Below are 13,808 nucleotides of genomic sequence, written 5' to 3' on the forward strand. Positions count from 1 at the left end.
GTGGCCATAAATATGTCTACTTTGGAAAATGGATTTTCAGAATCTTTTTTAAAAATATATTTATCAGTGTTTCACAACCTTCTGAACACTGAATACTTTCTCAATGGAAGTTACCATTTAACTGATGCTTCCCACCAATCAGATGGTGTAGGCATCGGAACATGCAGCTCCTCTTTGAGGACATGGGAAAGCAGGTACTTTCCAAATTAGTGTAAGGTAAGTTCTATGACTACTACTGTCTGTTTGTATACCATTTAGCATAATGACCTCCTGCGGGTGCTAATAAACAAGATTCATAATAATTTTGTTTTTTTAACAACATTGAAAATTCCAGTTCTCACAAAGTTTTGCATTTTTAGTCTTTTTTTCATCAGAGTGCCAATTTTTACTTTATTAATATCCTTCATATTTTGGCATGTTATTTACACTTTGAAATTAGGCCTTTGATTCAGGAACACTCTTGTTCTATTTTTAACTGAATGTAGACATAAATGAGAACTAAAGATGTGCTTAAAACTCTGGCTGAACAGATAAGTATATTTTATACAGAATGCAATGAAGATACAATCAAAGGGAGTTGGCTACCTAAATTGCTTTTGAAAGTCTTAACCTACTATTCTCATATTTTTATAGATATTGTTAAAATTTGGAAGTTGCTTTGATATATTCTCAAATTTCTCATAATCTTTACATGTTTTGTTCATTATTCACAATACTTCACAGAACAATTTGTATGAATACATTTTAACCTGTGGATTGTTCACATAGGCTATGTCTAGACTGCAAGCCTCTTTCGAAAGAGGCTTTTTCAAAAGAATCTTTCAAAAAAGCCTCTTTCGAAAAAGAGCGTCTAGACTGCAACCAGTACTTTCGAAAAAGCAAGCCGCTTTTTCCAAAGAAAGCACCCAGGCAGTCTGGATGCTCGCTTTCAAAAACGCCCTGTTTGCATTCAAGAATGCCTTTTTTCGAAAGAGCACTTTCGAAAAAAGGCGTTCTTCCTCGTGAAATTAGGTTTACCGCCGTCGAAAGAAAAGCTGCGTTCTTTCGATTTAATTTCGAAAGAACACGGCTGTGGTCTAGAAGCACGTGAAGTTTTTTCGAAAAAAGGCTACTTTTTTCGAAAAAACCCTTGAGTCTGGACACAGCCATAATGGTTGCTAGGTTTGAGTATTATTTTATTCTTCCAGGTTCTAAACTAAGACCATGGAAACACTCTAATTAATTTTTCCATGTTTTGGACCTGGCCCCTAAATTTGATTGGTTTACACGCATCCAGTTTTATTGGCCTTAGTTAAAATGGTCTATGATTTATAAACAGGAAATGTCTCTGTTGGGTTTATTGATATCTATGAAGATTCATAATTGTTCAACAAATCAATTGCACAAATAATAGAAAGCTTTTCATAATGGTCATGAAAATACTTCTGGCATGAATACTCTCAATAATATTTATTCATACTAGTATTCATGATACAATTACTTTCAGGAAATACAACCTGATTCACTAGAATGTACATTTGTGAATAAGCTAATGAAAAAGAGGTGGCAAACATTAGCAAAGACAATAGATTTTATTCTGCAGAAGGCACCTGAATACTTGTGGCTGTGTTCAACCTACTCTCATTAAATTCAGGTTAATATTTCTTTGTAAATTACACCATTGAAAAGCTAAACAATTCTGGTGAACTCCCTTCTATAGGGTGCTCTAGGCTAGGGTGCCTCTAATATTAGTCTAATTCTTGCTATCCATTATGTATATATAATATGGAGTTTACAAATACAAGATATTCATAAGTTTCATTCTGTATTTTATGTATTGCCATTGTGCCTATACTGTGGTTCATGCGGTATTTTAGATACATACTATTTTAGCAACATAATCAAGATAAAAATTAATGATGAAGTCATAGAGTTAAAGCCTGAACTGTTGTTTCAGATCATCCAGCCTTGTTTCACTGATTTATCCTCTTGCTCTGCCATTTAAATGTCTTGTATTTTTTAGTTTAGATTCATACCTTTTTATAGCAGTATATTAGCATGTCTTTGTGTATTACATCTGTGCTATTTTAAATAGGTATTCAAAAATGGAAGGAAAAACCCAAGAATGCAGTTGGAATCCTAGTTCCTAATATTCCAAAGAAATCCTCTTATTACCATTGAGTTGGAGCCATTACAAACTCAGTGGCCATGTCAAGATTTTGAGCTGTACCCCAAATTTGTTATTAACCCTCCTGTTGTTACAGGATTCCAGTGCATTCTAAATAGAGGTTGAATCTCTCTAGTTCAGCACTGTCTGGTCCAGCAACATCAATGGTATGTCATAATTTTAGTTAGCCACTTACCCCTTCATCTCCCTATCATGGGTGTGGCCAAGTTTCCTATGGTCCCATAAAGTTTGTTTACAGCCGCCAATCCTGGCTCTCGTGTTCAGTGTTGTTATTTAGTTCTGATTTACCTCCAGTGTCTTCTTAAGAGACCAGTAAGCAGTGGAAGTGTTGGTAATGCTGCTATTCAATACTGACCTCCTGTCGTTCAGCAAATAGTCTGGTTTGGCACCAGTCAGGTCCCGAGGGTGCCGGACTAGAGAGGTTCAATTTGTATTACAATTCTTTTCTTTTCAAATAACAGGCATCATTAAATATCCACTGAAAATATCACACCAATGTAGACCATTGCATTTAAAAAGTCAGTCCTTATTCAGTATTCACTATGTATCATAAGCTTTTCTACCATTAAAAACAACTCGCGTTTTCTAGCCAAATTTTCAGTCTACAACCTACAGAGAATCCCACAGAAATATCTAACACTTCTGTGCACTCAGGTGCTAGAATGTTTAAAGTGCCCATGCAGATATTTGCACTTATATTATAGGTGTATGTATGAGTATGTAAAATTGTGTATTAACAAGTGGACTTTGTCCATATTACACTACACAGGGTTTTTACATATTCAATAATCCTTTTTCAGACAGCATTCACATTAGCAACCTTCAGTAGGAGTCCTGATGGAGTGAGGCCTCAAGGGCATGGCCAGTAGCTTTGATGCATCCTGAACCACATCAGACAGCAATAGTATGTACTCACTGACACTTAGTAATTTACACAGGAGATGGAAGGTGTATGGAGGAGGTGAAGTGAGTTTGCTCTAGTCTGAGTTTGGTAGGGACCTGATATCCAATACACCATTATGTGCGGAGTTGCCTGAAGAGTTAAAATAATGAACTACTCATGAGTTTAATAGTAATATCATTATTTTAAATGATCACATTGCTTGGAAAAGATGAGCTTATTTGAAATTATGACTGATTTTAATATCAGAGGCTACATACTCAGCTGGTGTAAAATCAGCATAGCTTTGCAACAGTTTGTTGTTAATGGAACTATCCTTATTTACCCCTGTTGAGGATCTATTTTTGTACAGAGATTAGCAGAGGGAGGGAGAAAAATTAACTTTCAAAGCATCAGAAGTTTTTTTTCCAGATAATATTTCAAAATAATATTGTAATCAACTCAACTAAAAGCATTGGTGACTCTACACCTCTTACCGGAGCCATGGGAAACCAATGTTTCTTGACTTCAGTTGCATTCATTTTAAATGTTCATGTAGAGTTTTCACAGATGTTGTTTATTTCTCTACAGCCGTCTCAGGACCTAGTGGTGCCACTCTTTTTCTTGTTGCCAGGAGAATAGTATAACATTTTGAAAGGGAAGAGGGAGATTTTCATTGCTTTAATTGCCAACCACTGAAGAATTGAACTGTAGAAATATAAAATAAAATTGGGGAGAAGGGAGGGAAAGTGATGGTGTTCCCAGGAGCCATTAACAGTATCAAGAGAGAGAAAGTGAAGAATGCAGCTCGCTGATAATTTATTACACCATCTTTAGGAAGAAAGAGAAGTAAAACAAAAAGAACTTGGCTGGAAGCAATGTAGCATTTCTCACCTATCACCCAGTACTGATATCTGAAAACAAAAGCAAGCTCTGGCAAGGAAGATAGTGTTGTGTGGAAACCTGCAGTGTTTTAGCTGTGGGAGTTGGGAGCAGGTGAACAGACATTTTGAATTAAATGAACTGAGATTAAAAATGCTTGGTGGTGCATGCCTGAGAGAGATCGTTGTTCAGACCCTGAAATAGCCTCAGCTCAGTATTCTCCAAATTATGTATGCAGTCCCTCTCTTCTTTTATTCCCTTGCTAGAAAGCTGTCGGATTGCCCAGTTCCTGTCATTCCCAAGCAGGGCCCCAGGACACTTCTGTCACTGTAAGAAGAATGAGTATAACCACAACCTCCCCTTCCAAAACACTTGTGTCATTAGCAGGGTTTGATCCTGGGATTTGGGAAGTGGCCTGGGCCACTGCTTCCTGAGGCTTCCCTTGGCTGCAAATAGCAAGTTGGAGCCAATAGGCGCCGTGAGGCTCTGTGGCTATGGAGCTGGTAAATAAACAAATCAAAGCAGCCTGTTGGCAGCTTTCTCAGAGAGTATTTGCAAGCCACTTTTAGAAACTCTGATTTAGAGGTAAATCGGAGCTAAATAACAGCACAGAACACTGAGAGCCAGGACTGGCAGCTGTAAACAAAGTTTATGGGACTGTGGGAAACTTGGCCACAGCCACGACAAGTGGACATCTGACTTATCTAAAATCATGCTGGACCGCTGATGTTGCCGGACCAGAGAGTGATGGATTAGAGAGGTTGCACTTGTATATCTTTCTGAGACGGAGCAACCAGAACTGCATCTCAGTATTTAAGTTGTGGGGTTTATACAGTAGTATTATGATATTTTCTGTCTTATTATCTCTTTCCTAATGGTTCCTAACATTCACTTAGCTTTTTTGACTGGCAGTGGGCTTATCTGAAAATTTTGCCATCTCACTGTTTACCTTATTCCCAATCATTTTTTAATATGAATAATTGAGATCCTCATACGATGCTTGTAGATACCTCTTTGCACTGTGAAAATTGGCCATCTATTCTTACCCTTTGTTCCCTATCTTTTAATCATTACTGATCCATGAGAGGTCTTTCCCTCTTATCCCATAACTTCTTACTTTGCGTAAAAGTCTTTGGTGAGAGATCTTCTCAAAGGTCTTCTGAAAGTCCAAATACACTCTATTCACTGGATCACCCCGCTCTTCATGTTTGTTGACCTCCCTTCAAAGAGCTTTAATAAGTTGGTGAGGCATGATTTCCCTTTACATGAGCTAAAGTGACTCTACCTGAAAAAACTGTATTCATCTATTGCTTCACGGGGTAGCTGAGTTAGTCTGTATAGGATAAACTTAAAAAACAACAAATGGTCTGGTAGCACCTTATAGACTAACAAAACATGTAGATGGTATCATGAGCTTTTGTGGGCACGCTTCTTCAGATGACCGGAGTTCATCTATGTGGTTGTAATTCTGTTCTTTACTATAGTTTCAACTAGTTTGCCTGGTATTGAAGTTAGGTTTCCCAGCCTGTAATTGCCAGAGTTGCCCTCGAGCCTTTTTTAAAAATCAGTGTCCCATTAACTATCCTTCAGTCATTTGCTACAGAAGATGATTTAAGCAATAGGTTCCATAACACAGTTAGTAGTTCTGCATGTTCACATCTGAGTTCCTTCAGAACTCTTGGGTGAATACCATGTAGGGCGGGTGTCTTATTATTATTTAGTTTATCACTTTGTTTGAAAACCTTCTCTAATGATGCCTCAGTCGGAGACAATTCCTCATATTTGTCAATTTAAGATAATGTTTCTGGTAGGAAACCCCTTCACATCCTTTGCAATCCAGACAGATGTAAAGAATTCATTTAGCTTCTTTGCAAACAGATACATCTACCTTGAGTGCTCTTTTAGTACCTCAGTCGTGCGGGTTGTTTAACAGGCTTTCTGCTTCAGGTGTACTTTTTATTCTATTAGTTTTTGTGTCTCTTTCTAGTTGATCTTCTTTTTGTCTGCATAATTATACTTTTACACTTAACTTGCAAGGGTTTGTGCTCCTTACTATTTTCCTCAGTAGGATTTGTCTTCCAGTCTTTAAAGGTCCTTTTTTGTCCCTTTTAGTCCAAGGTCCTATATGCACTGCCTTTCGTTAAGTGCTGACTCTGGATCTGTGTATCTAGGGAATCTTCCAGGGAACACTTCTGCTTGGTCTCAGAAGACGTGTGCTTACCTACCATAAGTAGAAATTTCTTCCTCGGTGCACTGTTAGTAATACACTAAAGTATAACAAATTCACACAAGAAGTATGAATTTGAACCATTGGATGCCATAGAGTGCTCAAAGTGTCTGGGGGATTCTGTAAAAGAAATGCCACACAAATATCCCTATTAAACCATAGACTCTGGAAAGACCCTTTTTAATGTAATACATGACTCATCTGCACTATCTTCAGAGCGGTTCCCAGCTTGCATAGGCAAACTTGAGTTAGCTCTCATCTTACTAGCTGTCAGGGGCTAGACTTGAACCTGGGTCCATGACAGTGCTCAGACTGTCACCACCACCTTCAAGCTCACACTAACCAGAGAGCTGGAAGAGTTCTAGTTTACCTAGCATGCCTCCTGCTAAGCTCCTTATTGGGAGGGATGTCTGGACTCACCAACTGCAAGAAAGAGGCAAAGGAAGTTGTTTGAGCATTTGGGTTGGTTCCTGTTTGGCTGCCACTTAGGTTCCTAACTCCTATGCTTTGTCGTCCCACCTCCCAACTTGTTTCTATCTTTCTTATTTCAGATCATTCTCAACTCTAGGTTCCTGCTTTGCTCCAGATCCCTGCTTTTCTATCCTACCCTTGACTTCTGATTCAGGCTTCAACTCTTAGCTGGAATCCTGACTGTAGCCTTGACCACTAGATTTAACTGCCCATGCCTTAGTCCTTACAGTAATGTACTGAAGTAGTAGTGTAGGTAACTCAAGCAGAGGTAAGTGGCAGCATGGGCTAGCTCTGTCAAGTACAAATTTGCCTGAAGCCGATGGGCATGTACTCAACAAGAGGTGGCCTGTGCTGCTATTCTCTGTGCTGCCCAGAGCACATTACTGCTTTTTAGAAAACTAGACTAATGAAATCTACCCCATGTCTGTCTGTGTGAGCTGGCATCACACCCTTTGCTCAGAGTGCACACTTAGTCATAGACTATAATTTAATAGACTTACCCTATATTAATTTGAACAAGTTTAGAATATTACATGCTCAGAAGAGAGTTGAATTATTCATGTATGTTAATTTAATATTTTTTGTCATGTGCCTATCCAGAATTGATTTTAAAAAGAGAGAGAAGTTAGTGGAGAAGGGCTGTGCTGTTGTCAAAATCCGATTCTGTTTCCTAAAAGATAGAAAAAGACATGCACACAAAAGGGAAAATAAGAATAGCAAAGACAAAAAAAATGCAGCTTCTGTCTCTGGTGTTGACTCCTACATGAAACCTCCTTGCCAGAAAAAGCACAGGCTTGGCACTTGTACTTATTAGCCACTCTGAAATCTGGTGAATTCATACCACCATTGGCAGTTCAGGGCATTTCATTTAGTTGTTCTCTCTGGTCCCAGGTTCAAGAAGTATTGCAAAATAAGCAGTTTTGACTTGCTAAGCCAGACTTACAAGGCAGGACAAAGAAAAGAGATCAGAAAAAGAAGAAATAATGTGGGGAAGGAACGGGTTGCCTGGAGGTGAAGCATGCAGACAAAGTCTCACATCCCATGTGACATTTGGGATCTAGCCAGAGCTTATGGAAGCAGCAATGTCATTTGTCTGCCTCTTTCTCTGGTTAGAAAATCTTTCAGAATTAGGATGAAGAAGGTCCATGGTCCCAGGAAATGGTATGGGTGGCAGTGCTGATGGTGAAGCTTGCTTTTTGCCTTCTCTTGCTTTTCAGTCATCTAGTCTGACCCCCCCCCCCACCTTCCCCATAGACCACAAGGACATAGAACTTTCCCAAAATAATTTCTAAAGCAGATCTTTTAGAAGAACATACCATCTTGATTTAAAAACAGTCAGTGGTAGAGAATCCACCACGATCCTGGCCATGTTGTTCCAATGGTTAATTACTTCCACTGTTAAAAATTTGCACCTTATTTCCAGTCTGTATTTGTCTAGCTTCAATTTCCAGCCACTGGTTCATGTTAGACCTTTCTCTGCTAGACTGAAGAGTGCCTTAATTATTAACTGAAAAACATTTTGAGATGATCAGATTAGAGGTACTATGTTACTTTATGTAAAGGGAAATTGTAATTCTCAATTGCCCCTGCGTACCCAAGATACAGAAACTGAAACCCCATGACATTCTAGTACTCTGTCAGTTCTGATAGCCTCTTTCTTTTAGTGGCTTAGTATGTAGATACTGAATCCAGAAATTAAATGCCCTTTTCTATTTAATTTGTTTCTCCATGAGTTGTATTTGTGAACATCCTTAGGAGAACTGTGGGGAGGCAGTAAAACAAGTGGAAATAATTATTAATAATCACATAAGTAACAAATTAAGCATGCAGAATTCCATCAGAGACAGGTAATAATTACTAAGTCCCTTGAGCCGTAACCTCCTAGCACAATCATATTCCACTCTAAATGCTTGAACACTTGAGAGGCCTTGCTTTTTTCAGCTTCACCTACACCCTTTAATGCATGACTATTTCATTTTAATTACTATGTTCTTCAGGGCACATTATGTGATGACTGTTGCCTCTTTCTTCTTGGCAGGTATTATTAGCCGCCAGGAGGCAGAAGAGCTGCTAATGAACATGTCTGAAGGAGCATTCCTGGTGCGGGTCAGTGAGAAAATCTGGGGCTATGCCTTGTCCTATCGCCAGCTGAGTGGGTTCAAGCACTTTCTGGTGGATGCTTCAGGGGATTTCTACAGCTTCTTGGGCGTGGATCCCAACCGGCATGCGACACTCACGGATCTTATTGATTTTCACAAGGTATCGCTTATTCTGTAAAGATCAATCATTGATTTAGCAGATTAATAATATGAAGAGGAATATGTAATTTGAAATCAACCTAGAAAGTGTAAATAATCATAGTGAAAAACTAACTTAGCGTATGGTGGATCTAGCCAGAATATGCAATTAAGCTTTCTACACCTGGAGCTTTGTTTCTCTGCTGAAGTGAACTAGAGATTTTTTTTTCTGCTTTCAAAATCTTCAATATCCATTTATATCCCTTTCTAAACAGATTTATATGTTGTGCCTGCTCTGAAGGACCAAAAGATGCACTTAATAGGGACTGACAGAGCTCATATTTTCTCAGCTTCTTTGGTCTGCAAAATGATATAGGAAAATTACAAGTTTCTAGAGCCCCCAAAAGCAAAAGCATTACAAGGTTAAGAGAGTGAAGGTCAAACAAAATGAAGAATAGTCTGGGTTCAGCTTTAGGGATGGACTAAGGCTAATTTCTCATGTTATCCAAATCCCTCTTCCCAGAATTGTATACCATGAGACTTCAGAAGTTATGCTTTCTATGGGCCAGTCTGACTAAAAATACCCCATGATTTCTAATGGGACAGGTTATTTTTTAACACCTTTGTCTGTGTGTGCGTGTATATTTGTGTCTTTAATTTTTCTTCTTTTCTCTTCTCAGCCATATGTTCCCTTCTTCTACAGAATTTTCTTCACTTTTCCTTTTCTCCTGTTTTATCTCATCATTGTTTCACTCAGAGGAATTTTTCTCCTCTGACTATTTCCATGTCCTATTTCCTCTCAGACAACGTGTAAGGAACTTTTCTTTTCTTCCCCTAATTTCCTCTCTCCTCTGCTCCCAATTTCCCCTTCCCTCTCCTCTAAGCCTTTCTTCACGTGCCAGGAACTTCAGTTTGCAGGCTCTTTCAGCATATACACAAACACTCTCTTTCATCCCCAGCAAACCTCTTGTTATTACTTAGTATACTTAGTATTACTTGAGCAACAGAGAGGACATTTTGCTCTGTGACACAGGTGCAAATCTGGAATAATTCACCAAGTTTGCACCAGTTTCATGGAGATGAAATGTTGGGCCCAAGAGGGAGGACACCAGAGAACATGACAGCCCCTGCCTCAAGGAATTTACATTCCAAGTAAGAAATAAATAGTGCAGTTAGAGCAGAGGGTAATGCTTCTTGTTTTCTCTTTGCCCATCATAGGCAATAGTCACACAAGATATGCCATCTGTCAGAAGCAAAATGTTTATTAAGCCATGATATTAAGGAAAACAAATCTGTGTGGGGAGATGGATCCTCAATAATAAAATAGATGGGTGTGGTTATGAAAGGCTGAGAAGCTGCTCTTCCTCTAAAATGAGTACACAGTTCTCTCTTAATGGCCTAGCTTAGCTGATGTTTGTAACCATGGGCAATTTGCTCCTGAGGGTCAAGTTCCTGTGTTCCATATCATTGTCTCTAAATTATTTCTGTTTTCCCTTATCTCTGAAGTGGGCTGTAAAGCCCTCCACAGACTTTTAATGGCCAGCTACACAATGCAAGAGGATGTGAAAGCAGCACAATGGAAATTAACAGGTTCTCTTCCAGATCCTGCTTCAGTTCTGTCTTTAGATGACTCAAGGTATGTCTACACTACCCCGCTAGTTCGAACTAGCGGGGTAATGTAGGCATACCGCAATTGCATTCCACGAGGAGTAATGGTAGTTCGAACTAGGAAGCCTAGTTCGAACTACCTAGTTCGTGCCGCGTGTAGCCGCACGGCACGGGGTTCGAACCAGCAGGGATTTAAAAATGGCGGCGCCCCGCTTATGCAAATGAAGCCTGGGAAATTCAAATCCCGGGCTTCATTTGCAATTGCGGTATGCCTACATTACCCTCCTATTTCGAAATAGGAGGGTAGTGTAGACATACCCTCAGGAGGGATTTTGGTCTTGGCAGGATTAAGATACACCGTAGGTGGATTCCATTTATATTCAGAACCCAAAGTTTACTCTGATTCCAAAGACCACTACAAATACTGTGAAGAATTCAGAGCCAACCACTGAAACTAAGGAGGCTATGAAATTACAGTAATGCAGAGGGTGACCCTTTCCCCTCTTCTTTGCTTCATTCTGCTCTTTATTTGGCAACACTGGTTAAAGTGACCATGGAGAGATTGTCACGTTAGATAACTACCTAGCTCTGCAGCCACAGAAGGCCATGTGGTACTAGCCGGTCTAACGCTTATATGAGCTTTCACAACCACTGGGATTTATCTTTGCATAGAAATGTAGTGTGGAAAGCAGCAAACACTATAATTAAGTTGAGATTGGCTTTGCCTACTAAACCCATCTCTCTGCTTGCTCATAACTTTCCCACAATGTTTCCATTTGGATAGGAAATTCTGGATAGGTACTGTACCTGTTTTCAACCCAAGATAGTGTTTGGGCCTGGACCTGGGATTTTCACTGAAGTGTAAAAGGAATTAGGCGCTCAAATTCCCATGGAATTTCATTGGGAATTGGACACCTTTGCTCAATAACTTGGATATAATTTTTGATTCAGCTGCACTTGGGATATTCCATTCTATGGTTTGGCCTGATATCTAATCCCCAAGTCATTTTAATAAAGTCATTAAAATTGGATTCAGCTGCACTCTATGTTTGGGGTATGCAAATCTATGGTTTTACCCCATATCTAATCCCCCAGGGTATGTCTACACTACCCTCCTAGTTCGAACTAGGAGGGTAATGTAGGCATACCGCACTTGCAAATGAAGCCCGGGATTTGAATTTCCCGGGCTTCATTTGCATAAGCGGGGAGCCGCCATTTTTAAAACCCCGCTGATTCGAACCCCGTGCAGTGCGGCTACACGGGGCTCGAACTAGGTAGTTCGGACTAGGCTTCCTATTCCAAACTACCGGTACACCTCGAGGTTTTAAAAATGGCGGCTCCCCGCTTATGCAAATGAAGCCCGGGAAATTCAAATCCCGGGATTCATTTGCAAGTGCGGTATGCCTACATTACCCCGCTAGTTTGAACTAGCGGGGTAGTGTAGACATACCCTCTGTCATTTTAATAGACTCATTAAAATTGTTGGTCATTTTTAATTAATAATAAAACAGAATACCCTTGATTTATACAGCTGGTTTTTCCCTCACACTATTTTTATTATATTCTAAAGTGACAGTTTAAATAATGAATAATGGTCTCTGCACTAAATATGGAAAATGATTTCGTCTTTTATTTCATTGTTTTTATATTGGCATAAAGTTATCAACTGTGCATATGCAGAGGGTGGCATAGGTATGCAAAGCACTAAGAAGGATGTGGAACTAGCATGATCCCGTCCCCTGGCCAGTCCTGTGGAAGAGGGAATGTCAGTTCCTATCCAAAGCAGAGGTGAAGAAGGAACTGTTTTTGTATAGGCATCACCACACCAGGGAGAGAAAGAAGAGGAGCTGCTGGTATCTCAGTGTATCATCTTACCATTTGCGTATCTTATTAGAATTGCAAATAATCATAGTTTAAAAGGTGTAGTTTCTTATCTCACCGTGGGGTTGGATCTCCCTGGGAGTGGGTGAGGAATTTATTCTTCTTTTTTTTTATGGGGTATTGTTTCTTGAGGGGGTAGGAAACGGCTGAAATACCTTCAAATGATGATGTGAATATCCTTTATCTTTTCAGGAAGAAATTATCACATCTTCAGGTGGGGAGTTACTACTAGAACCCTGTGGACAGAGGAAGCATCCCCCTGACTACAGTCTGTTATTTGAATGACTGTTTCCTGTCTTTAGGACTAGAAACCTAGGCCTATGGTTAGTTAAAATAGCATGTTCTCAAACCTTCAGTCATTAGCGCTTTGGCCAACAAACTACCATCATCAAAAGGTCCTAGAAGCAACCATTTGTTGCCTGATTTGTGACAATTATTTAAATCAATAAGAGTCTGAAGATGGGAGAATACTGACAAGAGGAGAAGGCAGTTCCTAGTAGTGCTGCTTTATGCAGTCCACTGCGTTGGCAAGACTTTCACCTCTACTAAAGAAGATTCAATTTTTCTGTACTGTAGAGCTAACCATTGGGGGGGAGGGGGGGACAACTAGAAGATTTAACCCTTTCACAAATCACTTATGCTGAGAATGTAGTTTTGAAACTTGAAACTTTTAAAAATGAAATGATCTTGAAACATCACCCAAAACTCTAACCAGCCCCTGACATTTCTCCACTCTCAATGATGCCTGAGTTGCATCTTGCAGTTTCCTAACTTCACTTTGTTACAATTCCAAACACTCCCTTACCAGTTCTGCTTCCAGAAGAGTTAGATAAATCGAGGTGTAAGGCACAAAGAATTTATTAGAGACCATGCTTGCCACCTTTTAAATATGAGGCTTTTAAAGAGTCTGTTACTGTACCATAATAAATATCAGAACAGATAAGGGAACAGGGATACCAACATGCATTCCGGTTAGACAAGTTTTGAAGTATAAAGAAGATTTTTAAAGAACTCTCACTAGCATACCGCTGTGCTCCCAGCTCCTTTTGCAAGGAGCTGGCAATTGGACACACCTAGGCTAGGGTACGCACTTGTTTCTCCTTCTGGTCCTCAGGGGTATCATTTCAGAATTGTCTGGCCACACTGAAGGTTTGTTTACAATACATAGCCGAATATATCTGATCTGTGTCACTCAGCTGAGAGACTTTATGGCCTGTGTGAGCCTGTAACTGGGTAGTTTCTCCTTCCTTTTCAGACCCAGTTTGAATAATGAGGGACTTTGCCCCCAGCTACATCTCATTTTCTTTGTCTGCTCCATGAAATTCAGAACTCCACCCTTTGTGCCTCCCTACCTCAGTTATTACTTTCAACTTTGCGCCTCACCTTATATCCTCATGCCTGGAATAGCCTCACAATTTATATATGCCACTCTCCCATATTCCCTTAAAAACATGT

The 13,808-nt window shown here is 39.6% G+C and overlaps 1 protein-coding gene across 1 annotated transcript in view; it reads left to right on the forward strand.

The window, feature by feature from the left end:
- SH2D4B (SH2 domain containing 4B) overlaps positions 1 to 12,926 on the forward strand; it is a 112,913-nt gene extending 99,987 nt beyond the window's left edge. Inside the window, exons 7-8 of the mRNA XM_089780062.1 lie at positions 8,666 to 8,886; positions 12,546 to 12,926. Coding sequence (XP_089636188.1) covers positions 8,666 to 8,886; positions 12,546 to 12,638 — 314 coding nt within the window. The 3' untranslated portion in view covers positions 12,639 to 12,926. The remainder of the gene's footprint in view (positions 1 to 8,665; positions 8,887 to 12,545) is intronic.
- The last annotated feature ends 882 nt before the right edge of the window (positions 12,927 to 13,808 follow it).

Source organism: Pelodiscus sinensis, chromosome 8 (genome assembly GCF_052426305.1).
Source record: "Pelodiscus sinensis isolate ZL-2025 chromosome 8, ASM5242630v1, whole genome shotgun sequence".
Classification (NCBI taxonomy): Eukaryota; Metazoa; Chordata; order Testudines; family Trionychidae; genus Pelodiscus; species Pelodiscus sinensis.